At 38.0% G+C, this 24,029-nt stretch overlaps 2 protein-coding genes across 2 annotated transcripts; one reads left to right on the top strand and one right to left on the bottom strand.

Moving 5' to 3' along the window:
- Window positions 1-1,895: 1,895 nt before the first annotated feature.
- Window positions 1,896-17,223, top strand: Nubp2 (NUBP iron-sulfur cluster assembly factor 2). Its single transcript, XM_070081840.1, has 6 exons — window positions 1,896-2,052; window positions 4,889-5,093; window positions 9,085-9,197; window positions 10,423-10,531; window positions 14,149-14,302; window positions 16,933-17,223. The coding sequence occupies exons 1-6, from the start codon at window positions 2,037-2,039 to the stop codon at window positions 17,155-17,157; spliced, it is 822 nt and encodes a 273-aa protein (XP_069937941.1). The 5' UTR covers window positions 1,896-2,036; the 3' UTR covers window positions 17,158-17,223.
- A 4,913-nt stretch (window positions 17,224-22,136) lies between these two features.
- Window positions 22,137-23,932, bottom strand: LOC138852160 (uncharacterized; the record flags this gene model as incomplete). The annotated part of the gene is given in 2 exon segments (XM_070081841.1): window positions 22,137-22,831; window positions 23,760-23,932. Coding segments are annotated over 2 exon segments (720 nt in total), but the record flags the coding sequence as incomplete, so codon positions are not given.
- Between the last annotated feature and the right edge of the window lie 97 nt (window positions 23,933-24,029).

Here is a 24,029-nt window from a genome sequence, read left to right as displayed (position 1 = left end):
AATCCACCTTGATAATAGACTCAAATTTCATACACATATACAACAAATTTCTAAGAAAATTTCCAATACTGTAGGCATACTATCGAAGATACGGTACTATGCTCCACAGTCAGCCCTCCTGGCCCTATATCACTCTCTTATTTACCCCTATCTCACCTATGGAATTTGTGCATGGGGCTCAACAACAAGTAACCATCTCAGACCACTAATTACCCAACAAAAGGCTGCAGTTAGAATGATAACAAATTCTCACTACAGGCAGCACACTCCACCAATATTCAATACACTCAACCTACTCACCATACAAAACATCCATACTTATTACTGCACCTATTACATACATAGAACACTCAACTCTGATATTAACCCTCCCCTCAAACATCTTGCCAACCTCAACAGAACACATGACCATAACACAAGGCACAGATCACTCTTTGATATTCCTCGTGTCCATCTCACGCTATGCAAAAACTCAATGCACATAAAAGGCCCTAAAATCTGGAATTCATTACCTGTAAATATAAAAGAAACACTACCTGTTTATAAATTCAAGTCTCTTCTCAAAGATCACTTACTCACCCAAAACCAAATAAATACTGAATAACTGAACCTTATAAATTGTATATCTTAAATGTTTCTCACAATTATATCACATAAATGTTAAACCTAAAACCCAATCTAACTTTATTATTTTTTAAATACACTACCTAACAGAATACTCCATTCTACTGAATTTACAACAATGCATGCAACCATATGACCTGTCTTTGTAATACTCACTTGTGCTTTATAGTTTACCTGGAGAGAGTTCCGGGGGTCAACGCCCCCGCGGCCCGGTCTGAGACCAGGCCTCCTGGTGGATCAGAGCCTGATCAACCAGGCTGTTGCTGCTGGCTGCACGCAAACCAACATACGAGCCACAGCCCGGCTGATCCGGAACTGACTTTAGGTGCTTGTCCAGTGCCAGCTTGAAGACTGCCAGGGGTCTGTTGGTAATCCCCCTTATGTGTGCTGGGAGGCAGTTGAACAGTCTCGGGCCCCTGACACTTATTGTATGGTCTCTTAACGTGCTAGTGACACCCCTGCTTTTCATTGGGGGGATGGTGCATCGTCTGCCAAGTCTTTTGCTTTCGTAGTGGGTGATTTTCGTGTGCAAGTTCGGTACTAGTCCCTCTAGGATTTTCCAGGTGTATATAATCAGTTTACATTAATGTTTTTCACTGATTTCATCATTGCTTAGTTAATCTTAAGTTAATTTTAAGCCAGCCCGTAATGCTATGCATAGTATAAGTGGCTTTGGCATGCTGCTCTTATCTGTATTTTTTTGTACCTCTGTAAGTGTGCTCAAATTATAAATAAATAAATAAATAAATAAATTCTTACTGTGGCTTTTTGTTGGGTTATTATTGGCTTTAGGTGTGTTCCTGCAGTTGATCCCCAAGCACAGATAGCATAGGTGAGGTGGCACGTAGTATCGTATCTTGGAGAGGATCCCAACTTACTTATTTAAATAAACTTACTTACCTATACCTAAAGAAACTTACTTACCTGTACCTAAATAAACTTACTTACCTGTATCTAAACAAATTTACCTGTACCTAAACAAGCTTACCTGTAATTAAATAAACTTACTTACCTGTACCTAAAGAAACTTACAGCGGGAATAATGACTCACGAAATGGTAATGACACAATTGGAAGGAAACCATACCACGTGACCCTCCCACAGGATGGTATGGGGTGCATAATAAACACATTAAACTAACGGGTGGGGTTTGAATCCGAGGTCAGAGAGTCTCAAAACTCCAGACCGTCGCGTTAGCCACTGGGCCAGCTAGCTTCAATAAGATTCATCCCTAGTTGGATGAATCTTATTGAAGCTAGTTTGTCTAGTGGCTAACGCGACGGTCTGGAGTTTTGAGACTGACTGCAGGTTCAAACCCCACCCGTGGTATAGTTTTTTACAGCGGGAAGCTGGGTTCGATACGTCGTAAGTTGTCAGTGGTCCTTATAAACCCAACAAGACGAACAGCAACAATGGCAGCAGTGTCAGGTAATAATACTAATTATAATAGTAATAATAATATATCTTTATTTCTACAAGTACATGTACAAGGTATACAGTCATAGCTGACATCAATGACATACTGCCATATAGAAAGTCCCTTGTTATAGAGAGCATTTCGGGAAAATTAGGTCAGTTTTGTCCCAGGATGCGACCCACACCAGTCGATTAACACCCAGGTACCCATTTTACTGATGGGTGAACATGGACAGCAGGTATCTTATGGAAACACGTCCCTAATGTTTTCCAGCCGTACCAGGGATTCGAAATCCGGACCTCAGTGTGTGAGCTGAGTGCGCTAGCCATCGATGATTATAATTATCTTGCATAATAATTTGTTTAAGTTACCTAGGATAACCCAAAAAAAGTCAAATAAAGCGATTTCCATTGGGTACTCAACGGGAGACTGGATGCAGGAGAGACGCTGCGATCCAAGTAACTGCGTTATTCTACCTTGGATGGAAGGTGAAAGGCTCTATATAACCCCAACGGGTTTAGTAAATCCTGTTGAATAAAAGAGAAACAGTTGCATCTACACTCCACTGATATATAGTGTGTGTGTATGAGAGAGAGAGAGAGAGTATATTATGAGACTGTTACAGGGACTCCAACAGAAATAAACTAAAAGCTCAGTTAACATGAAGGAACACTACAGAAAATATGTTGGCCCATGCTAGGTAAGTCTAACTCACTCATTCTCTCCTAACCACATCCAGTTATTAACAGAATTTCCTGGTACCAACTCAGCATCATTTCTTGGTTGAAATGGTCCAAATTTGAGGTGGTTGTTCAGGAAACATTTGTTAGCGGCAACGACAGTGACGACGATAGCGACGATGACAACAGCAACGACAGCGACGACAACAAGAACAGCAACAATGACAGCAGCATCGATGACAACATCAATCATGATAGCAATGATGACAGTAATAACAGCAGTGATAGCAGCAATAGCGACAACAGCAACAATGACAACATTGACGACGATAGCAATGACGACAGCAATAACAGCACCAGTGACAGCAGCACCAGTGACAACAGCAACTACAGTGGCAACAACCAGCAACAGCTTATTTTTGTGTTAATGGCAAACATATATTTATTTATGCAATCATCTGTCATTTATGTAAGATTGTGAGCAACAGGGATCCCAATACTAACATCTGTGGCACACACTTGTAAGTAATTAAGTTTATTTAGGTACAGGTACACATAAGTAAAATTATTATACATACTAACATGTCTGCAGATTACCCAAGATAACAAAAAAAAATCAAAGTGACTTGTGTACATTGGGGTCCTTGTAACATACTATTTAAGCCTGGCTGTAGTCCCCATTCTGATTTCTCCACATTTATGCACTCTCTGTTGCCTGTGTGTCAGACACAGTTTTCACCTTAGGCCTTAACTGTTGTATCAGTGTTTGACTACCTGGAGTATACCTTTAGGGGGTTTTGGGAGTCAATGCTTCTGTGGCCCAATCTGCAACCAGGCCTCGTGGTGGATCAGGGCCTGATCAACCAGGCTGCTACTACTGGCCACTTACAAACTGGCTGGTCAGGTATTGATTTAAGGTGCCTGTCCAGCTCCCTCTTGAAGACAGCCAGAGATTTATTGGTAATCCCCCTTATGTATGCTGGGAGGCAGTTGAACGGTCTTGGGCCCCTGACACTTACTGTGTTGTCAGTTAGCATACTCATGGTGTCCCTGCTTTTCATTGGGGGGGACATTGCATCTCCTGTCGAATGTTTTGCTTTCGTAAGGAGTGATTTTCATGTGCAGATTTGGAACTAGTCTTCCTAGGATTTTCCAAGTGTATATTGTCATGTATCTTTCTCATCTGTATTCCAAGGAGTACAGATCAAGGGACTTCAACTGACTATTAGGATATCCTATGTTAATTTGGGTAATATTGACTTTAGGTTCTCCAATATTAAGTAGCTTTTGTAATGCATCTAGTTGTATATTGTGCAAATTGTAAAAAAAGCTATTTTTTTTATATATTTTGTGTTGAGACTATACACGTAGTTAAAAAGGACTATTTTTTAACCTATAGTAATCAAACCAACCTTACCCTAACCTAATTTAAAATAACTCAATTCAACCTGAACTAAAATAATCCAACCAAATTTAATCTAACCTAATGCAACTCAACCTAACCCAAAATAAAACAAATACAGTAATTACTATTCCTAGGGTAGAGATGGGTTGTGTGTATTGTAAAGGATAAAAGAATGGCAGAGCTTTGAGAAAGACCTAAATTCAGTATTAGCTGTTAATTTACACATGTTATATACAGTACTACATAGGTAAATTGTAAGAATCCAAATGTGTGTAATGTACTTGAATAAACACTTACCAATTTAACCTAAAAAATTATCAGTGTTTGTTCAGATTCAGCTATTTATTGGCAAATAGTTAATATATAGTCATAGGAAGCAATGCAATCATTATGCACATAGTAACATTTTGCACACCACAGTTGTGCCAAAATAAAATACAAATGAATAATTTAATACCACTGTATACTTATAGAAATAATATGCTTAATTTAAACCTCTTCAGTTGTGGTGACAACTGAAATACTCTTAGTATTTGACAGTACTGTGCTACTATGTGGAAGCTAATATGTGCTGTATAGTCATTATTTAAATCAGTGCTATTGAAGTTTTTAAAACTATTTACAAGAAAATTACAGAAACATGATGTTGTATCATCCCATGACCTGTTTTGATAATGTGTTTGATTCCTCTTCAAGTATCATGTATGAAAAACTAGCAAAACACATGTAGTTAATACATATAAGTTTTTTTTTTTTTAACAGAAACTATTCTAGCTGGAGTTGGCAACACCTTGCTAGTGGTGTCTGGTAAAGGTGGTGTAGGTAAGAGCACTGCTACAGTACAACTTGCCTATACTCTTAGAGCAGCTGGTCACCGAGTTGGTATCTTAGACATTGATCTGTGTGGGCCCTCAATTCCACGCATGATGGGAGTTGAGGGTAAGGATGTTCTCACTACTCCTGAGGGGTAAGTGCATTTTTCCAAAACTTGTATTGCAATTTTTTTTTGTTACTGTGTACTGTACTGTATGCTTGTATGACCAGACTTGAATCCTGGAGGTGGATAGTACCGTACCTTCACTTTGAAGAAGGGTTGGAGGGTGTTGCATTTTGGAGGGTTATCTAATCTTTGATGTAAGCATGCTTCTGGCAAGATAGTGATTGAATGACTGACGGTGAAATTGTTACCTCTTTTTCGGGTCATCCTGCCTCTGTGGGAGATGGCCAGTGTGCTATAAAAACATAATTGTAAAATTAGGCACACTGTTTGCTTTACATTAATGAAAGTATTTGTATTCCTTGTGATTGTATATCTACATTTTATAATAAAAGTTTATTTTTATTTTTAGATCTATTATGATTAATAGTATGTGTTTCTTGCTTTGGATCACCCTACCTTGGTGGGAGATGGCTAGTGTAGTACAAAATATTATATAAGTAAATGCTGGATTCCAAAATTCCATTTTTAAAGCTATTTCTATTACTATTGTTATGAGAAATGTGCAAATTTCTACTATACAAAAAAAAAAAATCTTTACCATCCCCAAATTTCACATTACTGTTATTTGTATAATGACTCATAATATTGTTGGCATCTCACTGTTTCTGACATTTGTTTAAGCTTTGTTTATATTACAAATAGTTTTATTATACATGTATTTAAGTTCCTGTTGTACTGTACTGCTAAAGTGTTTATTAGAATACATTGTATAAACAGCTGTATTATGCAAAGTTCCCTAATGTTAATCTTATTTTCAGGGATGAAAGTATTTTTTACATTAGTTTACAGGTGATCTAATAATTTATTGACTTTCATGTATAATTGGTATGCTTTATACCCTTACAAACTAAACCTCTTTGATATCACAAATACATAGCCATATCTAAGGAGAAGCATTATTCAATTAAAAGTCAAACAGCTAGAGTATATATCACATTTCTATGTTATTAATATTTGAAGTACAGTGGACCCCCGCATACCGGACGCCTTGCATAACGGACAATCCGCATACCGGACGCTTTGATCGCTAAAATTTTGCCTCGCATACCGCCCAAAAACCCGCTCAGCGCCCTTCGTCCGAGACGCGTCCAATGTGCGGCCTGAGCCAGCCTCATATGTTCCGCCGGTGCCATTGTTTACCAGCCAGCCTCCGCGGTAACATTCAAGCATACAATCGGAATATTTCGTATTATTACAGTGTTTTCGGTGCTGTTTCTGGAAAATAAGTGACCATGGGCCCCAAGAAAGCTTCTAGTTCCAACCCTACAGCAATAAGGGTTAGAATTCCAATAGAGATGAAGAAAGAGATCATTGATAAGTATGAAAGTGGAGTGCGTATCACCGACCTGGTCAGGTTGTACAAGAAACCCAAATCAACCATCTCTACTATTGTGGGCAACAGAAAGGCAATCAAGGAAGCTGTTCTTGCCAAAGGTTTAACTGTGTTTTCGAAACAAAGATCGCAAGTGATGGAAGATGTTGAGAGACTCTTATTGGTGTGGATAAATGAAAAACAGCTAGCAGGAGATAGCGTCTCTCAAGCGATCATAAGCGAAAAGGCTAGGAAGTTGCATGAGGATTTAATTAAAAAAAGGCCTGCAACTAGTGATGATGTGAGTGAATTTAAGGCCAGCAAAGGTTGGTTTGAGAGATTTAAGAAGCGTAGTGGCATACATAGTGTGATACGGCATGGTGAGGCTGCCAGTTCGGACCACAAAGCGGCTGAAAAATATGTGCAGGAATTCAAGGAGTACATAGAAACTGAAGGACTGAAACCTGAACAAGTGTTTAATTGTGATGAAACAGGCCTGTTTTGGAAGAAAATGCCAAGCAGGACCTACATTACTCAGGAGGAAAAGGCACTCCCAGGACATAAGCCTATGAAAGACAGGCTTACTTTGTTGATGTGTGCCAATGCTAGTGGTGATTGCAAAGTTAAGCCTTTATTAGTGTATCACTCTGAAACTCCCAGAGCGTTCAGGCAAAAGAATGTCCTCAAGGATAATTTGTGTGTGCTGTGGAGATCAAACAGTAAGGCATGGGTCACTAGGGACTTTTTCTATAACTGGTTACACCATGCATTTGCCCCCAATGTCAAAGATTACCTAACTGAAAAGAAATTAGAACTTAAGTGCCTCCTGGTGTTAGACAATGCCCCTGGTCATCCTACAGACGTGGCAGAGCGACTTTATGGGGACATGAGCTTCATTAAGGTGAAGTTTTTGCCTCCTAATACCACTCCTCTCCTGCAGCCCATGGACCAGCAGGTTATTGCAAACTTCAAAAAACTGTACACAAAAGCTCTGTTTGAAAGGTGCTTTGTAGTGACCTCAGAAACTCAACTGACTCTAAGAGAGTTTTGGAGAGATCACTTTAATATCCTCAATTGTATAAACCTTATAGGTAAGGCTTGGGAGGGAGTGACTAAGAAGACCTTGAACTCTGCTTGGAAGAAACTGTGGCCAGAATGTGTAGACAAAAGGGATTTTGAAGGGTTTGAGGCTAACCCTGAGAGGAGTATACCAGTTGAGGAATCAATTGTGGCATTGGGGAAGTCCTTGGGGTTGGAGGTTAGTGGGGAGGATGTGGAAGAGTTGGTGGAGGAGGACAATGAAGAACTAACCACTGATGAGCTGATAGATCAACTTCAAGAGCAAGAGGCCAGACCTGGGGAAACTGGTTCAAAGGAGGGGAGAGAGAAATTGAAGGAATTGCCTACTTCAAAGATTAAGGAAATGTGTGCAAAATGGCTTGAAGTGCAAACCTTTTTTGATGAAAATCACCCTCACACAGCTATTGCAAGCCGTGCTGGTGACTGTTACAATGACAATGTTGTGAACCACTTTAGACAAATCATAAAGGAACGAGAGGTACAGGCCACTATGGACAGATATGTTGTGCGAAAGAAGTCCAGTGACTCTGAAGCTGGTCCTAGTGGCATTAAAAGAAGAAGGGAAGTAACCCCAGAAAAGGACTCGACACCTCAAGTCTTAATGGAAGGGGATTCCCCTTCTAAACACTAACACTCTCTCTCCCCTCCTCCCATCCCATCAATCATCACCAGATCTTCAATAAAAGTAAGTGTCATGTAATTGTGCATGCCTTTTTCAGTTTGTGTGTACTAAAATTAACATTTCATGTGGTAAAAAAAATTTTTTTTCATACTTTTGGGTGTCTTGCACGGATTAATTTTATTTCCATTATTTCTTATGGGGAAAATTCATTCACATACCGAACATTTCGCATAACAGCCAGCCCTCTTGCACGGATTAAGGTCGCTATGCGGGGGTCCACTGTATAAAGCTGGTCCTAGTGGCATTAAAAGAAGAAGGGAAGTAACCCCGGAAAAGGACTTGCTGCCTCAAGTCCTAATGGAAGGGGATTCCCCTTCTAAACACTAACACCATCCACACTCTCCCCTCCTCCCATCCCATCAATCATCACCAGATCTTCAATAAAGGTAAGTGTCATGTAACTGTGCATGTCTTCTTCAGTTTGTGTGTATTAAATTTTATATTTCATGTGGTAAAATTTTTTTTTTTTCATACTTTTGGGTGTCTTGCACAGATTAATTTGATTTCCATTATTTCTTATGGGGAAAATTGATTCGCTTTTCGATATTTTTGGTATTCGATGAGCTCTCAGGAATGGATTAATGTAGAATACCGGGGGTCCACTGTACTGTATAAACATTTAAAAATATACCAGAAATGTTATAAATGGTGCAAAAGTGACATTAAAACAATATAAAAAAATGGTTGACACAAACCCATTACCATTATAGTAGTATGCTTCTCACTTAACGACAGATTCATTTACTGACGTGGTCTTAGGAAAGGAACTCTACCGTTAAGTGAGGAGAGGCTGTATACAGAGCATATTGAGATGATAATACCTATGTTTTACAGAACACCTAGCTATCTACCAGGTATTTCTGTTATTTTATCGTATGTTACAGGAAATGGGTTCCAGTTTTTGTTGATGAAGAAAAAAGATTGAGCGTTATTTCTATTGCATTCTTTCTGGAATCCAAGAATGATGCAGTCATCTGGAGGGGTCCAAAGAAGAATGGTAAGATTGCATAACATCTTTCTATTAATGGACAAAAAAATGTGTCGTATGTCTTTCATGTCACAGGAGCTGAGTTTGTCATGGTTTTATATACAGTACAATTTGCATTGGGTGCAGCAGGAAATACCTTAGAATATTAATTATGCTTACCATAATCTTATTGTGTAATATATCTGTCTATAGAGAGCTTGTATTTAGGCAGGGCTTGCTAATTATCTAATTTGCTGGCCATGGAACAACAATGACAACAAAAATGAAACAACTATACAAAACAAAAAACTATGACAAAACTACAAAACAACTATGACAAAATTACAACGAAACCAAAAAATAACTACATACAACAAAAGTATAATGCAAGAACAACAAAACTAATATGAAATTACTATAACAAAACAACAGCAAAACATCTACAAAACAACAGCAAAAATGACAACTATTACAAACGTCTTCTTTCTTTCAACACACTGGCTGTATCCCACCGAGGCGGGGTGGCCCAAAAGGAAAAACGAAAGCTTCTCCTTTTACATTTAGTAATATATACAGGAGAAGGGGTTACTAGCCCCTTGCTCCCGGCATTTTAGTTGCCTCTTACAACACGCATGGCTTACGGAGGAAGAATTCTGTTCCACTTCCCCATGTAGGTAAGAGGAAATAAACAAGAAAAAGAACTAGAAAGAAAATAGAAGAAAACCCAAAGGGGTGTGTATATATATGCTTGTACATGTATGTTAGTGTGACCTAAGTGTAAGTAGAAGTAGCAAGACATACCTGAAATCTTGCATGTGTATGAGACAGAAAAAAAAAGAAACCAGCAATCCTACCATCGTGTAAAACAATTACAGGCTTCAGTTTTACACTCACCTGGCAGGACGGTAGTACCTCCCTGGGCGGTTGCTGTCTACCAACCTACTACCTAGAACTATTACAAACAACTACAGCAAAACAACAAATGAAGATACCCAGGTGATGCACATATATCTTATTCATGTATTATCATTATTAGTATTATATTCATGGGGAAGTGCTAAACCCATAATGGTCACACTACCACAGTTTACTGTATCTTTATTTGGAAGTTGTTTGTAATTGTTAGGGTTCTCAGTCATGACTTTCCTTTTTTGCATTTTGGTTATCTAATATATGTGATATGCAGGATCTATGACTAGTTTATGTGCATTAGTGAAGTTTTATTAATTATGATATATTCTCTCATCTTTTATAGCAATGATTAAGCAGTTACTAACCAGCATTGTGTGGGACATTGACTATTTGATCATTGACACTCCTCCTGGCACTTCTGATGAACATATTTCTCTCATGGAAAATATAAGGTGGGAATATATCCAGAATTAAATTTTTATGCTTACAAAAAAAGGGATTAAGGACCCAATAGGAATAAAGTACACTTTAATTTTTGGGAGTTATCCCAGGTTATTAGCCCTCCAGAGTTAATAATTTGAAGTCTATATTGTTGCCTAGAGTTGCCAAGTCTCCACAACAGTGTTTCCATATTGTGCACAAAATTTTTTTTCTCAGCTCCTGACTGCAATATTGAAAACCCCCTCATGTATTATTATGTGGGTCATTCTGGTTTATATTAAATGAAGAGAAGTAAAAACTGATTTTACTGAAATTTTTTTTCATGTATTAGTGCAATTAATTTTTTTAGTGAAGGGATTCAGGGAAACCGGTTATTTTTATATAGCCGGGCCTGAGTCCTAGAAATGGGAAGTACAATGCCTGCACTTTAAAGGAGGGGTTTTGGGATATTAGCAGTTTGGAGGGATATGTTGTGTATCTTTATACGTATATGCTTCTAAACTGTTGTGTTCTGAGCACCTCTGCAAAAACAGTGATTATGTGTGAGTGAGGTGAAAGTGTTGAATGATGATGAAAGTATTTTCTAGGGGATTTTCTTTCTTTTTGGGTCACCCTGCCTCGGTGGGAGACGGCCGACTTGTTGCAAAAAAAAAAAAAAAATTTAACACTGGATATCTCCCACCATTAATCATAGAATTGATGAGGGAAAAAAGGTGAGTGGTGCATTGAGGTATATGTGGAGTCAAAAAACGTTATCTATGGAGGCAAAGAAGGGAATGTATGAAAGTATAGTAGTACCAACACTCTTATATGGATGTGAAGCTTGGGTGGTAAATGCAGCAGCGAGGAGACAGTTGGAGGCAGTGGAGATGTCCTGTCTAAGGGCAATGTGTGGTGTAAATATTATGCAGAAAATTCGGAGTGTGGAAATTAGGAGAAGGTGTGGAATTAATAAAAGCATTAGTCAGAGGGCAGAAGAGGGGTTGTTGAGGTGGTTTGGTCATTTAGAGAGAATGGATCAAAGTAGAATGACATGGAAAGCATATAAATCTATAGGGGAAGGAAAGAGGGGTAGGGGTCGTCCTCGAAAGGGTTGGAAAGAGGGGGTAAAGGAGGTTTTGTGGGCGAGGGGCTTGGACTTCCAGCAAGCGTGCATGAGCGTGTTAGATAGGAGTGAATGGAGACAAATGATACTTGGGACCTGACGATCTGTTGGAGTGTGAGCAGGGTAATATTTAGTGAAGGGATTCAGGGAAACCGGTTATTTTCTTATAGTCGGACTTGAGTCCTGGAAATGGGAAGTACAATGCCTGCACTTTAAAGGAGGGGTTTGGGATATTGGCAGTTTGGGGGGATATGTTGTGTATCTTTATACGTATATGCTTCTAAACTGTTGTATTCTGAGCACCTCTGCAAAAGCAGTGATAATGTGTGAGTGTGGTGAAAGTGTTGAATGATGATGAAAGTATTTTCTTTTTGGGGATTTTCTTTCTTTTTTGGGTCACCCTGCCTCGGTGGGAGACGACCAACTTGTTGAAAAAAAAAAAAAAAAAAGTCTCCCACCATGGTAGGGTGACCCAAAAACAAAGCACTTTTACCATCACTCACTCCATCACCATCTTGCCAGAGGCATGCCAACACTAGTACCGAACTTGCACACGAAAATCACTCTGCATGACAGTGTCTTCCATTGCAGACACTACAAAGCTCCAGGTGGACATCAACCAAATCTTTCAGTGGGCTGCAGAAAACAATATGAAGTTCAACGATGAGAAATTTCAATTACTCAGATATGGTAAACATGAGGAAATTAAATCTTCATCAGAGTACAAAACAAATTCTGGCCACAAAATAGAGCGAAACACCAATATCAAAGACCTGGGAGTGATCATGTCGGAGGATCTCACCTTCAAGGACCATAACATTGTATCAATCGCATCTGCTAGAAAAATGACAGGATGAATAATGAGAACCTTCAAAACTAGGGAGGCCAAGCCCATGATGACACTCTTCAGGTCACTTGTTCTATCTAGGCTGGAATATTGCTGCACACTAACAGCACCTTTCAAGGCAGGTGAAATTGCCGACCTAAAAAATGTACAGAGAATTTTCACGGCACGCATAACGGAGATAAAACACCTCAATTATTGGGAGTGCTTGAGGTTCCTAAACCTGTATTCCCTGGAACGCAGGAGGGAGAGATACATGATTATATACACCTGGAAAATCCTAGAGGGACCAGTACCGAACTTGCACACGAAAATCACACTACGAAAGCAAAAGACTTGGCAGACGATGCACCATCCCCCCAATGAAAAGCAGGGGTGTCACTAGCACGTTAAGAGACCATACAATAAGTGTCAGGGGCCCAGAGACTGTTCAACTGCCTCCCAGCACACATAAGGGGGATTACCAACAGACCTTCTGATGAAATTGAGACACATGTGCAACATCTGGGTATCTTTATAGTAGACGTTTCGCCATCCAGTGGCTTTATCAATACAAATTCCAGGACATAACTTGAAGACAGGAGAACTATGTACAGAAGATGAGGTAATCAGTCTCTCAACCTAGCAGTAGGTGCGAAGAGCACCGTAGTCGTGGAGACTATGGTGCTCTTCGCACCTACTGCTAGGTTGAGGGACTGATTACCTCATCTTCTGTACATAGTTCTCCTGTCCTCAAGTTATGTCCTGGAATTTGTATTGATAAAGCCACTGGATGGCGAAACGTCTACAATAAAGATACCCAGATGTTGCACATGTGTCTCAATTTCATCTTGTCGGTATTGTATACCATTCTTGTATGCTGATTATTGTGAGAGTGATTTACGAGATGCCAGGATCATTGTCAAAGAAGTTACAGGCTAATGATCATATTGGGATTTGCTTCATTTGCTTAATAATGACTGGGTGAGTGTTGGAGGAATCAATTCACTGGTCATAGAGTGAGGTTACCAACAGTTGCTTGACAGTGACTAGGTGAGCCCTGGAGGGAGTCTGAATCATCTTCTGGTTACATTCTACAGATTAAGTTTCATAAGTGGGAGGGAAAAAGAGGTATGATGAGGAAGGGACCCCTAGATTACATTGACACAGATGTCAAGATGCACCTTTCCATTCCCTCAGACCTACCACTACAGACCCACAAAAATACAAAATGCATAGAAGTCATACAGTGCCTATAATTTATATTTATGGGGAAGTGCTGAGCCCATAAGGGGTTATACAGTACCTGGGGAATGAGAGGCAATCAGATTTCATTGTATAGGTTAGCTCAAGTTCCCTGGATCAAGAACCTTTCACCGGTGTCAAACAGCACCCATAAGAAGCTTATTACGTATGTATAGCAGTTATCAAGTTTAAAGTTTTCCGTTTGTATTAATTACTTTCATATCATTTTTGTAATTTAATTACAACTCAAAATGTGGTTGTTTATTATATAACATATGCAATATAGGGAGCAAAGGGCTAGTAACCCCTTCTCCTCTATAAATTACTATATTTGAAAAGAGAAACTTTTGTTTTTCTTTTCAGGTCACCCTGCCTTGGTGGGATATAGACGGTTTGTTGAAAAAAAAAATACACAATATGGGTATTAATGGAGAATATGATTTCATCTATTGCAGAAGTGCATCTGTTCTTGGAGCTGTCCTGATAACAACACCACAGATGATCGCAGTTGACGATGTTACAAGAGAACTAAGTTTCTGCAGAAGAACAGGCATTAACGTACTTGGCATTATTGAGAATATGTCTGGCTTTGTTTGCCCAAACTGTTCTGTAAGTGTTGCTTTTTACTTACTGTACATTGCATCTTACAGCATAAGTACATAATTAGATGATTCCAAATATACTGTATTTCTGGTTTACATTTATAAAGTTAAATCAAGATTATGAGAATGAAAATCAAATGCAAGAAGTAGGTTTTATTATTATTTTATTCTTATTTTTTTTTTTAAACACATCGGCCGATTCCCACCAAAGCAGGGTGGCCCGAAAAAGAAAAAACTTTCATCATCATTCACTCCTTCACTGTCTTGCCAGAGGGGTGCTTTACACTACAGTTACAAATCTGCAACATTAACACCCATCCTTCAGAGTGCAGACACTGTACTTCATATCTCCAGGACTCAAGTCCGGCCTGCCGGTTTCCCTGAATCCCTTCATAAATGTTACTTTTCTCACACTCCAACAGCATGCCAAATATTGAAAACCATTTGTCTCCATTTACTCTTATCAAATACGTTCACACATGCTTGCTGGAAGTCCAAGCCCCTCGCACACGAAATCTCCTTTACCCCCTCCCTCCAACCTTTCCTAGGCTGACCCCTACCCCACCTTCCCTCCACTTAAGATTTATACACTCTCGAAGTCATTCTGTTTTGTTCCATTCTCTCTACGTGTCTGAACCACTTCAACAACCCCTCCTCAGCCCTCTGGATAATAGTTTTGGTAATCTTACACCTTCTCCTAATTTCCAAACTTTGAATTCTCTGCATTATATTCACACCACACATTGCCCTCAGACATGACATCTCCACTGCCTCCAGCCTCCTCCTTGTTGCAAAATTCATCACCCATGCTTCACACCCATACAAGAGTGTTGGTACAACTATACTCTCATACATTCCCCTCTTTGCTTTCACGGACAAAGTTCTTTGTCTCCACAGACTCCTAAGTACACCACTCACCTTTTTCCCATCATCAATTCTATGATTCACCTCATCCCTCATACACCTATCTGTTGACACATCCACTCCTAAATACCTGAATACATTCACCTCCTCCACATGCTCTCCCTTCAATCTGATATCTAATCTTTCATTGCCTAATCTTTTTGTTACCCTCATCACCTTACTCTTTCCTGTACATGTATTCACTTTTAATTTTCTTCTTTTACATTCCCTACCAAATTCATCCATCAACTTCTACAGCTTATCCTCAGAATCTCCCAGAAGCACAGTGTCATCAGCAAAGAGAAGCTGTGACAACTCCCACTTTGTGCTTGATTCTTTATCTTTTACTTCCACACCTCTTACATACAGACAGTATGTAAACCCACAATGTGCTGGTTATGGCATTTTATTTATGAAGACTCAAATCTTTATAAAATAGCATAACCTGCACATTGTGTCTCACATACTGTGCATACATGCAGTAATGTGGGTATTATTATTATAGTCATGGGAGAAGTGCTAACCCTGGGTAAAGGGTCATAAATTGCTCGGGGAATAATAGGTAATCAGGTTTAATCCAATGAATGGGATTTCACTCCAGTTTCATGGATCAAGTGCCCTTTCAAGAAAAGTAAGAACATGAGTGATAGGGATTTTTTTTTTTTTTTTTTTAACAAGTCGGCCGTCTCCCACCGAGGCAGGGTGACCCAAAAAAAGAAAGAAAATCCCCAAAAAGAAAATACTTTCATCATCATTCAACACTTTCACCACACTCACACATTATCACTGTTTTTGCAGAGGTGCTCAGAATACAACAGTTTAGAAGCATACACATATAAAGATACACAACATATCCCTCCAAAGGGATACTTTGTTTAATTAGTGATTGAAATGCATTACAGAAATACCACAGATTTTCGAGCACCCTTGGTTCCAGGGCCTTGCTGAATTATCCATTTTGCCTGACCAACAGTGGTCATGTAATAATCAACAATACACCTCTGGATATATACCTCTCGTGTCTCCAAAGCAACATGGTGTATTAGTTACTGAACTTAAAAAGAATGTTGCAGTACTACTGCTTCCAAAGTGATAAATTTTAGAATTTTACTGGCATTGTAGACCTAGCCTTTATAAACATTTCATCCAAGCAAAGTTGTGTCATGTCCTTTAATCTTTACCTGTGTAATTTTTCATGCATCACAAAGATTCATTATCTTTTGCTCCATCATGAAGGTACATTGTTGTAGCCCTTTGATTAATTCACCTGACAACTCAGTTGACTTACAGTAAGTCTTTCAGTTGTTACACCACCGACACTCATTTTTCTTAGAAGCCACGGCTAGGGTTAAATGTAAGCAGAGTAAGTTAAGAATTGCACAGAATCAAGTGCTCATCACTAACAGCTGCAACATAAACAATATTAGCAAGTGTGCTAGTCTTGCAGTCGCAGGAGTTTCAAGTACCCTCATAATTTTGTCGAGACTGAAGTGCCAGACCATCAGTTCCAAGAAAATTGATGGTGTACCTGTATATATAATATTGCATTGAAATGACATGGAACCCTCACATTCATTTTAAATTTGCCTTGAGATTATTTACAATATTGAGGCTAATCATGTATATAAGAATCATTGGATATTGCATTTGGGTGTGCTTCTTGCATATTAACATTTTCTTGTTAGATATGCATTAACGTTTACCTTTACCAAAACAAATGGTCTTTTCTTTCAGGAGTGCAGCAATATACTAGGTACAGGTGGTGGAGAGCAGTTAGCTGCCAGAACTCAAGTTTCCTTTCTGGGTCGAGTGCCCATTGACTCTAGTCTTACCTGCTGTACTGAGGAAGGATTAAGCTACGTTGAGAAATTTGCCAATTCTCCAGTTAGTCAGGTTTATCGCAGTATCGTTCATAAACTTATTGGTAAAGAACTGGAGGATATGGAAGTGGAGAATTAGAATACCTGAACAAATATATACAGAATAGTACTTATAATCTTCATAAATAAAAGAAAGATTTATTAACTACCGTCTTTCAATAAACCTCATATTACAAAATTAATGTAAATTGTAAAAAAGCAAGATTTGTACTGTAATAGTACTAATATAAAAACAAGAGCTAAACCCATAGGGGTCATTTCAGCACTGCATGGCAAAGGAGTGTTTATGCTAGAGATGTACCTGTAGTGTAGAGGATTAAGATAGGAAAACCTGTGTGTTTAAGAAAGTAGAGAACTGAGGAGCATAAGGGTAGGGTATTCAAAAGTGAAGTACAGTACTGTATAGACACAAGAGGCATTATTGTCTAATGAGAGGATCTTGAATAATAAGTGTGCATGTGGGGTGTTTAAGATGTGGCCAATACAGGTGCTGGAAATCAAAACTAAGGAATCTTCAGCCAGTTTGATAAGAGACAAGTCATGACTTGTACATATGACATACCCTCTTTCTTCTATAGGTGGTGAATCTCATTTCTCTTATGCTATATACACAGGGCACAAATGGGAATAGAAGTCTCCAGAACAACTGAGGAAATGAGGTTCGGATCATTTGCAGGGGAAGTTGTTATGAGTAGTGTCAGTGAAGACGGGGCACCCTTGTGAGTTACTTGCACTATTTTCCCAGATAACCAAATGCCAGCAATGTCAGAAGGTTAAACTGTAACCTGACACAAGAGACTGTTGAAGAAGGCTCAAACTTTGGATATCACCATTGACTGCATTCAGGGGAGACAATTAATATTAAATACACGGGGAGGCATTAAGCCTTTAGGGATCATACAGCACCTTGGGAATGAGGTAATCATGTTTGACCTAAAGGAAGAGTGGTTCCAATTCTCTGGATCAAGAGTCCCTCACCAGTATCAAGATACCCCCTACTGAAGAGCATAAACATATGTAATGTCAACAGCACAGGCTGAGCTGACAAACATAAGTGGTATTCAGGAACCTAGGCAAAAACACTTTGTATGTGATCCCATTCTAAAGAATGCACTCCCTTTAAGGATGTGGGGTAAGGAGGAAGTGCCTTTATGCCATTCCTTAATTTGCCTCCCATTTCCTCAGAGCAGTATGACCCCTAAAGGTTTAATACTTTCCCATGAATATAATAGAGCATACAGCACTTGTATGGAACCCTTATCAAATAAATACAAAGACAAACTAGATATTTCAAGGAATGCAACAAAACTAGTGCTGGTTAAGGGATATGAGCTATGTAGAAACAATACAAGAACTAGACCTTATGTCACTGAAGGATTGTAGAACACTAGTAATACAAAATACTCCAGGGAAATAGAATGGAGTTGATTTAAGAGGTCATGGATAGATATTAAACACCCAAATGAGCCATAGGAACTTTCAGAAGTGTCTTTAACGTAAGACTGGTAAAGACGGTTATCAATGACACACTGAAAGCAGACTCCACACAGATGTTTAAAAATAGATACAACTAGGCTATTTCACATCAAATGGTCTGAAGTTAAGTGGGAGGACCAAGAGATAAATTAAAACCCTCAGAAAGTCAAATAATTAATGACAGCAGTAGCATCCTGAATGACTGCTGTTTACCTATCAGCTAATATCTTGTTTTGTGTATACTTAAATACAATATTAGCTTTCAAAATTACACTCGATCTTTACTGCACAAAAAATAATAAACTCAAATGTAATTAAATGAGGAACATGAAAAATATATTTTAACTGCTTGGATAAAATTTATATAAATAAAGCTTGCCAAAATATGTGTGTGTGTGTGAGAGAGAGAGACTCAGCAATCAACATTTGCACCAATAACTCACTACAGTTGTGACCGGGTGTGGAAGTGTGAATTGCTCATTACTCTAAAATTTGTTGATGATTGCAGCCATGTATAAACGTAAGTAACCATTCTTACAGTATTCATTACCTTTGTAACTTGTGAGTTCATTACCTTGTACCTAGTTCAGCCATCAAAACTTTGGAGCCCAGTCCCTGGACCCATTGTGTACCTCTGTAATCTGTAAATACCTTTGTAACTTGTCATGATTGTGACTAGACCTACCTGGAGTTCATTACCTTTGTAAATTGTGAGTTCATTACCTTTGTAAATTGTGAATTCATTACCTCTGTAACTTGCTCAGCTATCAAAACTTTGAGGTCCAGTCCCTGGACCCATTATGTACCTCTGTAATCTTTTGACTACCGCCCACAGGATGGGTATGGGGTGCATAATAAACATATTAAACTTAAACTAATAAAATATAAAAGTACATTCTCTTGGTGCAATTTTTAACATCCTCAAATCCATTGATAAATAACATCAGTTATTAAGTCCAGTTCAGACTGGGCTTAACAAAAGAACATACATATAACAATATACATCAATATTTACAAATCTAATACAGAAGTCTATATCAATACTTACAAATCTAATACAGAAGTCTAAACAACTGTATTATGCAAGGAAATTTAATGAAATAAAAGAGGATATAAAAAAAGATTGGAAAGCCCTCTCTAAAATCCTGGGCTCTAGAAAACTGTTCAGAAACAGAGACATAAACTTAATGAAACCAGATGAACCACACATCTAGCCTGCAGATACTGCCAACAAACTTAATGTCTTCTACTATAGGATCAAAACAGCAAGCAAAATCTCAACCTCAGATACTCAGGTGAAAGACTACCTTACTGGAAATTACCCAAATACTCCATATCTAGCTCCTACTAATCCTACTGAAGTCTCACACATCATAAAGTCACTAAAAAACAAGACAGGAAACCTAAATAACTTGCCAATGGTTCCCTCATTACAAGAAACACTGAGGGCCAATTTTTAGGTCTTCACCTTGACTGCAACCTTAAATTTCATACCCACATCTAGCATATAGCCAAGAAGGTCTCCAAAACAGAAGGCATCCTCTCCAAGATACAATATGTACCCCAAATGGCACTACTTACACTATGCCACTCTCTAATCTATCCTTACCTCACCTATGGTATTTTTCCTTGGGGATCTACTATGATAAATCACCCAAAACCATTAAGAACCCAGCAAAATGCTGCTGTGCAGATTATCACCCATTCCTGTGCCAGACACCACAGCCCTTTGAACTTAATATACAAAATATGCACTCATGTTACTGTGCCTATTATATATACAGGACATTAAACTCCAATATAAACCCTCCTCTCAAACTACTCCTTGACAGCTACAACAGAACACACAGGCACAACACAAGGCACACAACTCTGACATCCCGTGTCTGCCTCACCTTACACAAAAATGCAATGCACATAAAGGGCCCCAAGATCTGGAATTCATTGCACAAACTAGCAAAAGGACCCCTGTCTGTCAATCAATTTAGAGCTATAATTAAAAATCACCTCATCTCTTAAACATAACTACACCAACACTTCGCTATACCAAACACAACCAACTCATTCAACTACTTCCTGTTTCTTCACCATCTCTTATAATCTTCCCATAGTCTGAAATCACAGAGCCAATTTGAAACTACTTAATAAATCCCAATTAACTTAAGATCACTTAATCAATTTAAAGTATTAATACACTCAAAATTGTATTACTTGTAATATTTTACTACCTTTCTATTGTAAATTGTACTAAGTGTAATATTTCTGCTACCTCTCTTTTTCTAATAATGCATAATAAAATGTCTTGTAGTCTGTAAACATTATTATAAATTGTAGTACAGCCTCTCCTCACTTAACGATGGAGTTTCATTCCTAAGACCACATTGGTAAACGAATTTGTCGCTAAGCAAGGAGCATACTATAATGGTAGTGGGTTTGTGTCAACCATCTTTGCTATTGTTTTAATGTCACTTTTGCACATTTATAACATTTTTAGTATATTTTTAAACGTTTATACAGTAGTATTGTATACTGTAATAAACAGAATAGAGGAAATCAGCTCTAATATATTTTATTTAGGTATTTATACTGGTCAGAGAGCCCATTGTAAGTGAGTCGTTGGTAAACAAGTACGTCGCTAAGTGAGGAGAGGCTGTATTTTTGCTACCTCTCTTTTTTGTAATAATGCATAATTAAAATTTGCCTCTCAGTAACCTATGTCTAATCCTAAGTAGTGTGTAAGCATTAGTATCAGTCTGCTTGAAATGCTCATGCATGCTAGTGGCTTTCTTTGTGCTTAACAATATTTTATTACCTGTAAGCTATACCTTCTATATTACACAAAGTAATAAAGTTGTTTATTGTTCATTTGTTTATAACACAAGGTTTTATGTACATAACAAAAATCTGCAAGATACTATAAGACACTGTAGTGCTAAGCAACATACATGATTGATTATTTAGACTTAAGTAATGACCAAAATGCTTTGCATACCTATGAGATTTCCATGTTAGAGATGACTAATGTAAATCAATCTGTATGATTATTATTATAACCATGGGGGAGCGCTAAACCCATAGGATTATACAGCGCATGTAGGGGGGAGGATGGAAGGTATTCAGGCTCAATTCAGGGAACTGGAGCACAGATCCGATTCCCTAGATCAAGAGCCCCTCGCCAAATCAATCTGTAACATAGTCTATCCTGGATTAAAAAAAGGAAGGCCTACAAGATTAATAATATAAAATTTTATTCACTATTCTACAAGTTTTATATTGGTATTTACCTTTGTGTAATCATTTTTGTATAAAAATAGTCGTGTAACATTAAAAAAAATAATGCACTTAGCTCAAAGTTTTGAAAACAGATATTACATTAGCATTAAAAAAAAATACAGGAAAACATCATTAACAACAGTGACTTCATGATTTCTTTTGTGTGCCATTAAAAAAAGTATCTAAAAATTACTAATATTAGTTGCAATTACATCCTAATAAAATTTACTAGTGCTATTTGCAATACAATTTTCAACTGCACAAACCATTGTACAGGTCATCTTAAAATATCACATCCAAAGACAGAATTTTATGATACTGATAAGACAGTTGCCATCTCCATTAAAATATTAATACGCAGATGAAGAACGTTTGCAGTACAGCATTAAAATTGATCAAATGTTTTATGTTAGAAATTAAATCTATAATAATTATTTTGTTAATCATTAAAAATACATTACTTAAAGCATACATCTTTGAACCCACAGATTACATTATCAATTTGATACCACTGTGCACTATCACTGCTACACTCAGTATTGTCCTGGCAGTTGTCTGTGAGTGTAAAGTTTCCCATTTGAGTTGTCAAAAGTTTACTGGGCATTGGCTGCTTTTCAAAGATTAAAGAAGCTGATGGAGTTTCTTCAGTTGATTCTGTACTTGTAAGTGACTGTATAGAAGTTTCTAGAACAGGTTGTATACAAGTAGGGCTTTCATTACTAAAGTAAGAGCTTCCATTAGTATCAGTAAAGTTATTAGTTTTTTGAATGTTTAATGCCCTTAGAGCTACTGATTCTTTATGACTGATTGTACCTATTTGATTTTCCCCATCTATGGGGGAAGAATCACTTGTAGAATTGTTGCTAGAACTATTAGAAAAAGAGCATTTTGACATACGCAAACTAAAGCCTAGAGCCCTTTTACTGGCAATTTTTCTACATGAAGTACTGGCACAGTGTGTAATACCAGCTCCCACAACAGGCGTGAGGTCCATTGTGACAATTCAAAATACAGGAAGGCCCCACTTATACGGCGGGTTAGGTTCCAGGCTACCGCCGTAAAGCGGAAACCGCCGTAAAGTGGAACACCCTTTTTTTCCACTTACAAATGCATACAAACACTAGATAACAAGTTTACACTAACATATATTAAGTTAGCAATAGAACCAGGCATCAAAAAACAATAAAAAAGTACAATACACACATAGTGCACTCATTACTTACCTTAAAATATTTATAGTCTTAATCTAGGGTGAGACAAGTAGTATTTATTGTAAGAAATCAAGTGTGGTATGTATTGTAATAAGCCAGGCTACCTTACCAGGCCACCCCACCCACACATACTATTCTATGATATTTAAGCATCCCAGAGCGATAAAATGTATATACAGTTCACTCATTACTTACCTTAAAATATTTGTAGTCTTAATGTAGGGTCAGGAGTAAGTAAGTAATTATCAGAGTATATATAAAATATGAAATAACTTTTAAAAACATTTGAAATTTTGGAGTTTCCAGACAAAATGGAGAGACTTAGTGCTTACTGAGCTCATGGAGAATGTAAACAAACAGGGTGGGGCAGGGTGACCGTATTAGAAAGTCAGGTGGGGGGAGCCGTATAGTGAGTTTTGGTCATAATTTGAAATGTCCGTATTAGCGGAACGCCGTAAAGTGAAACGCCGTAAAGCGGGGCCTTCCTGTACATTTCCTTGTTAAATTTTGTACTCTTTAATAGGGAAGAAAACGTTTAAGAAAACATGAAACCAGATCAATTTTACAAAAAAAAGACAGCAACACACATGTGCTTTAATGTCACTGCAAATAAACCCTATGTCCAAAGTGTGTCATAGGTAATATTTATACATGTACATCACAAGCTATGGTACTGTATATGGTAAGATGAATTCCTGTATCTTGTACAGTACATTCTTACCTGAAAAACTCAACAAATCTATGTCTTCTATTTGAACCCACAGATTCTGCAGGTACTAAGGAGTAGTCATGAGGAAAAACAATGGAGTAGACCTCTCGGCTAGACATCACTGAAGTGCCCAAAATTAAATTGACTGCTACCACATCACCACCTTCAAACTCGGTGCGTAACCTCTGCAATAAAATTTAAAAGAAAATTCATTACTGACAATGCTTTTAGAATTTACTTGTAAAATCTTCCTGGTAAAATGGTACCAAGAGCCTTCAAAGA

This window comes from Cherax quadricarinatus, unplaced genomic scaffold (assembly GCF_038502225.1).
Source record: "Cherax quadricarinatus isolate ZL_2023a unplaced genomic scaffold, ASM3850222v1 Contig4519, whole genome shotgun sequence".
Lineage (NCBI taxonomy): Eukaryota > Metazoa > Arthropoda > Malacostraca > Decapoda > Parastacidae > Cherax > Cherax quadricarinatus.
Note: the sequence above shows the minus strand (reverse complement) of the source record. Positions and strands in the feature narration are given on the sequence as shown.

Excerpts from the sequence above, each read along its gene's own strand:
- Nubp2 (XM_070081840.1), top strand. Across the intron at positions 10,532-14,148 it reads TCTCTCATGGAAAATATAAG|AAGTGCATCTGTTCTTGGAG; the intron begins GTGGGAATATAT and ends CATCTATTGCAG. Across the intron at positions 14,303-16,932 it reads TTGTTTGCCCAAACTGTTCT|GAGTGCAGCAATATACTAGG; the intron begins GTAAGTGTTGCT and ends CTTTTCTTTCAG.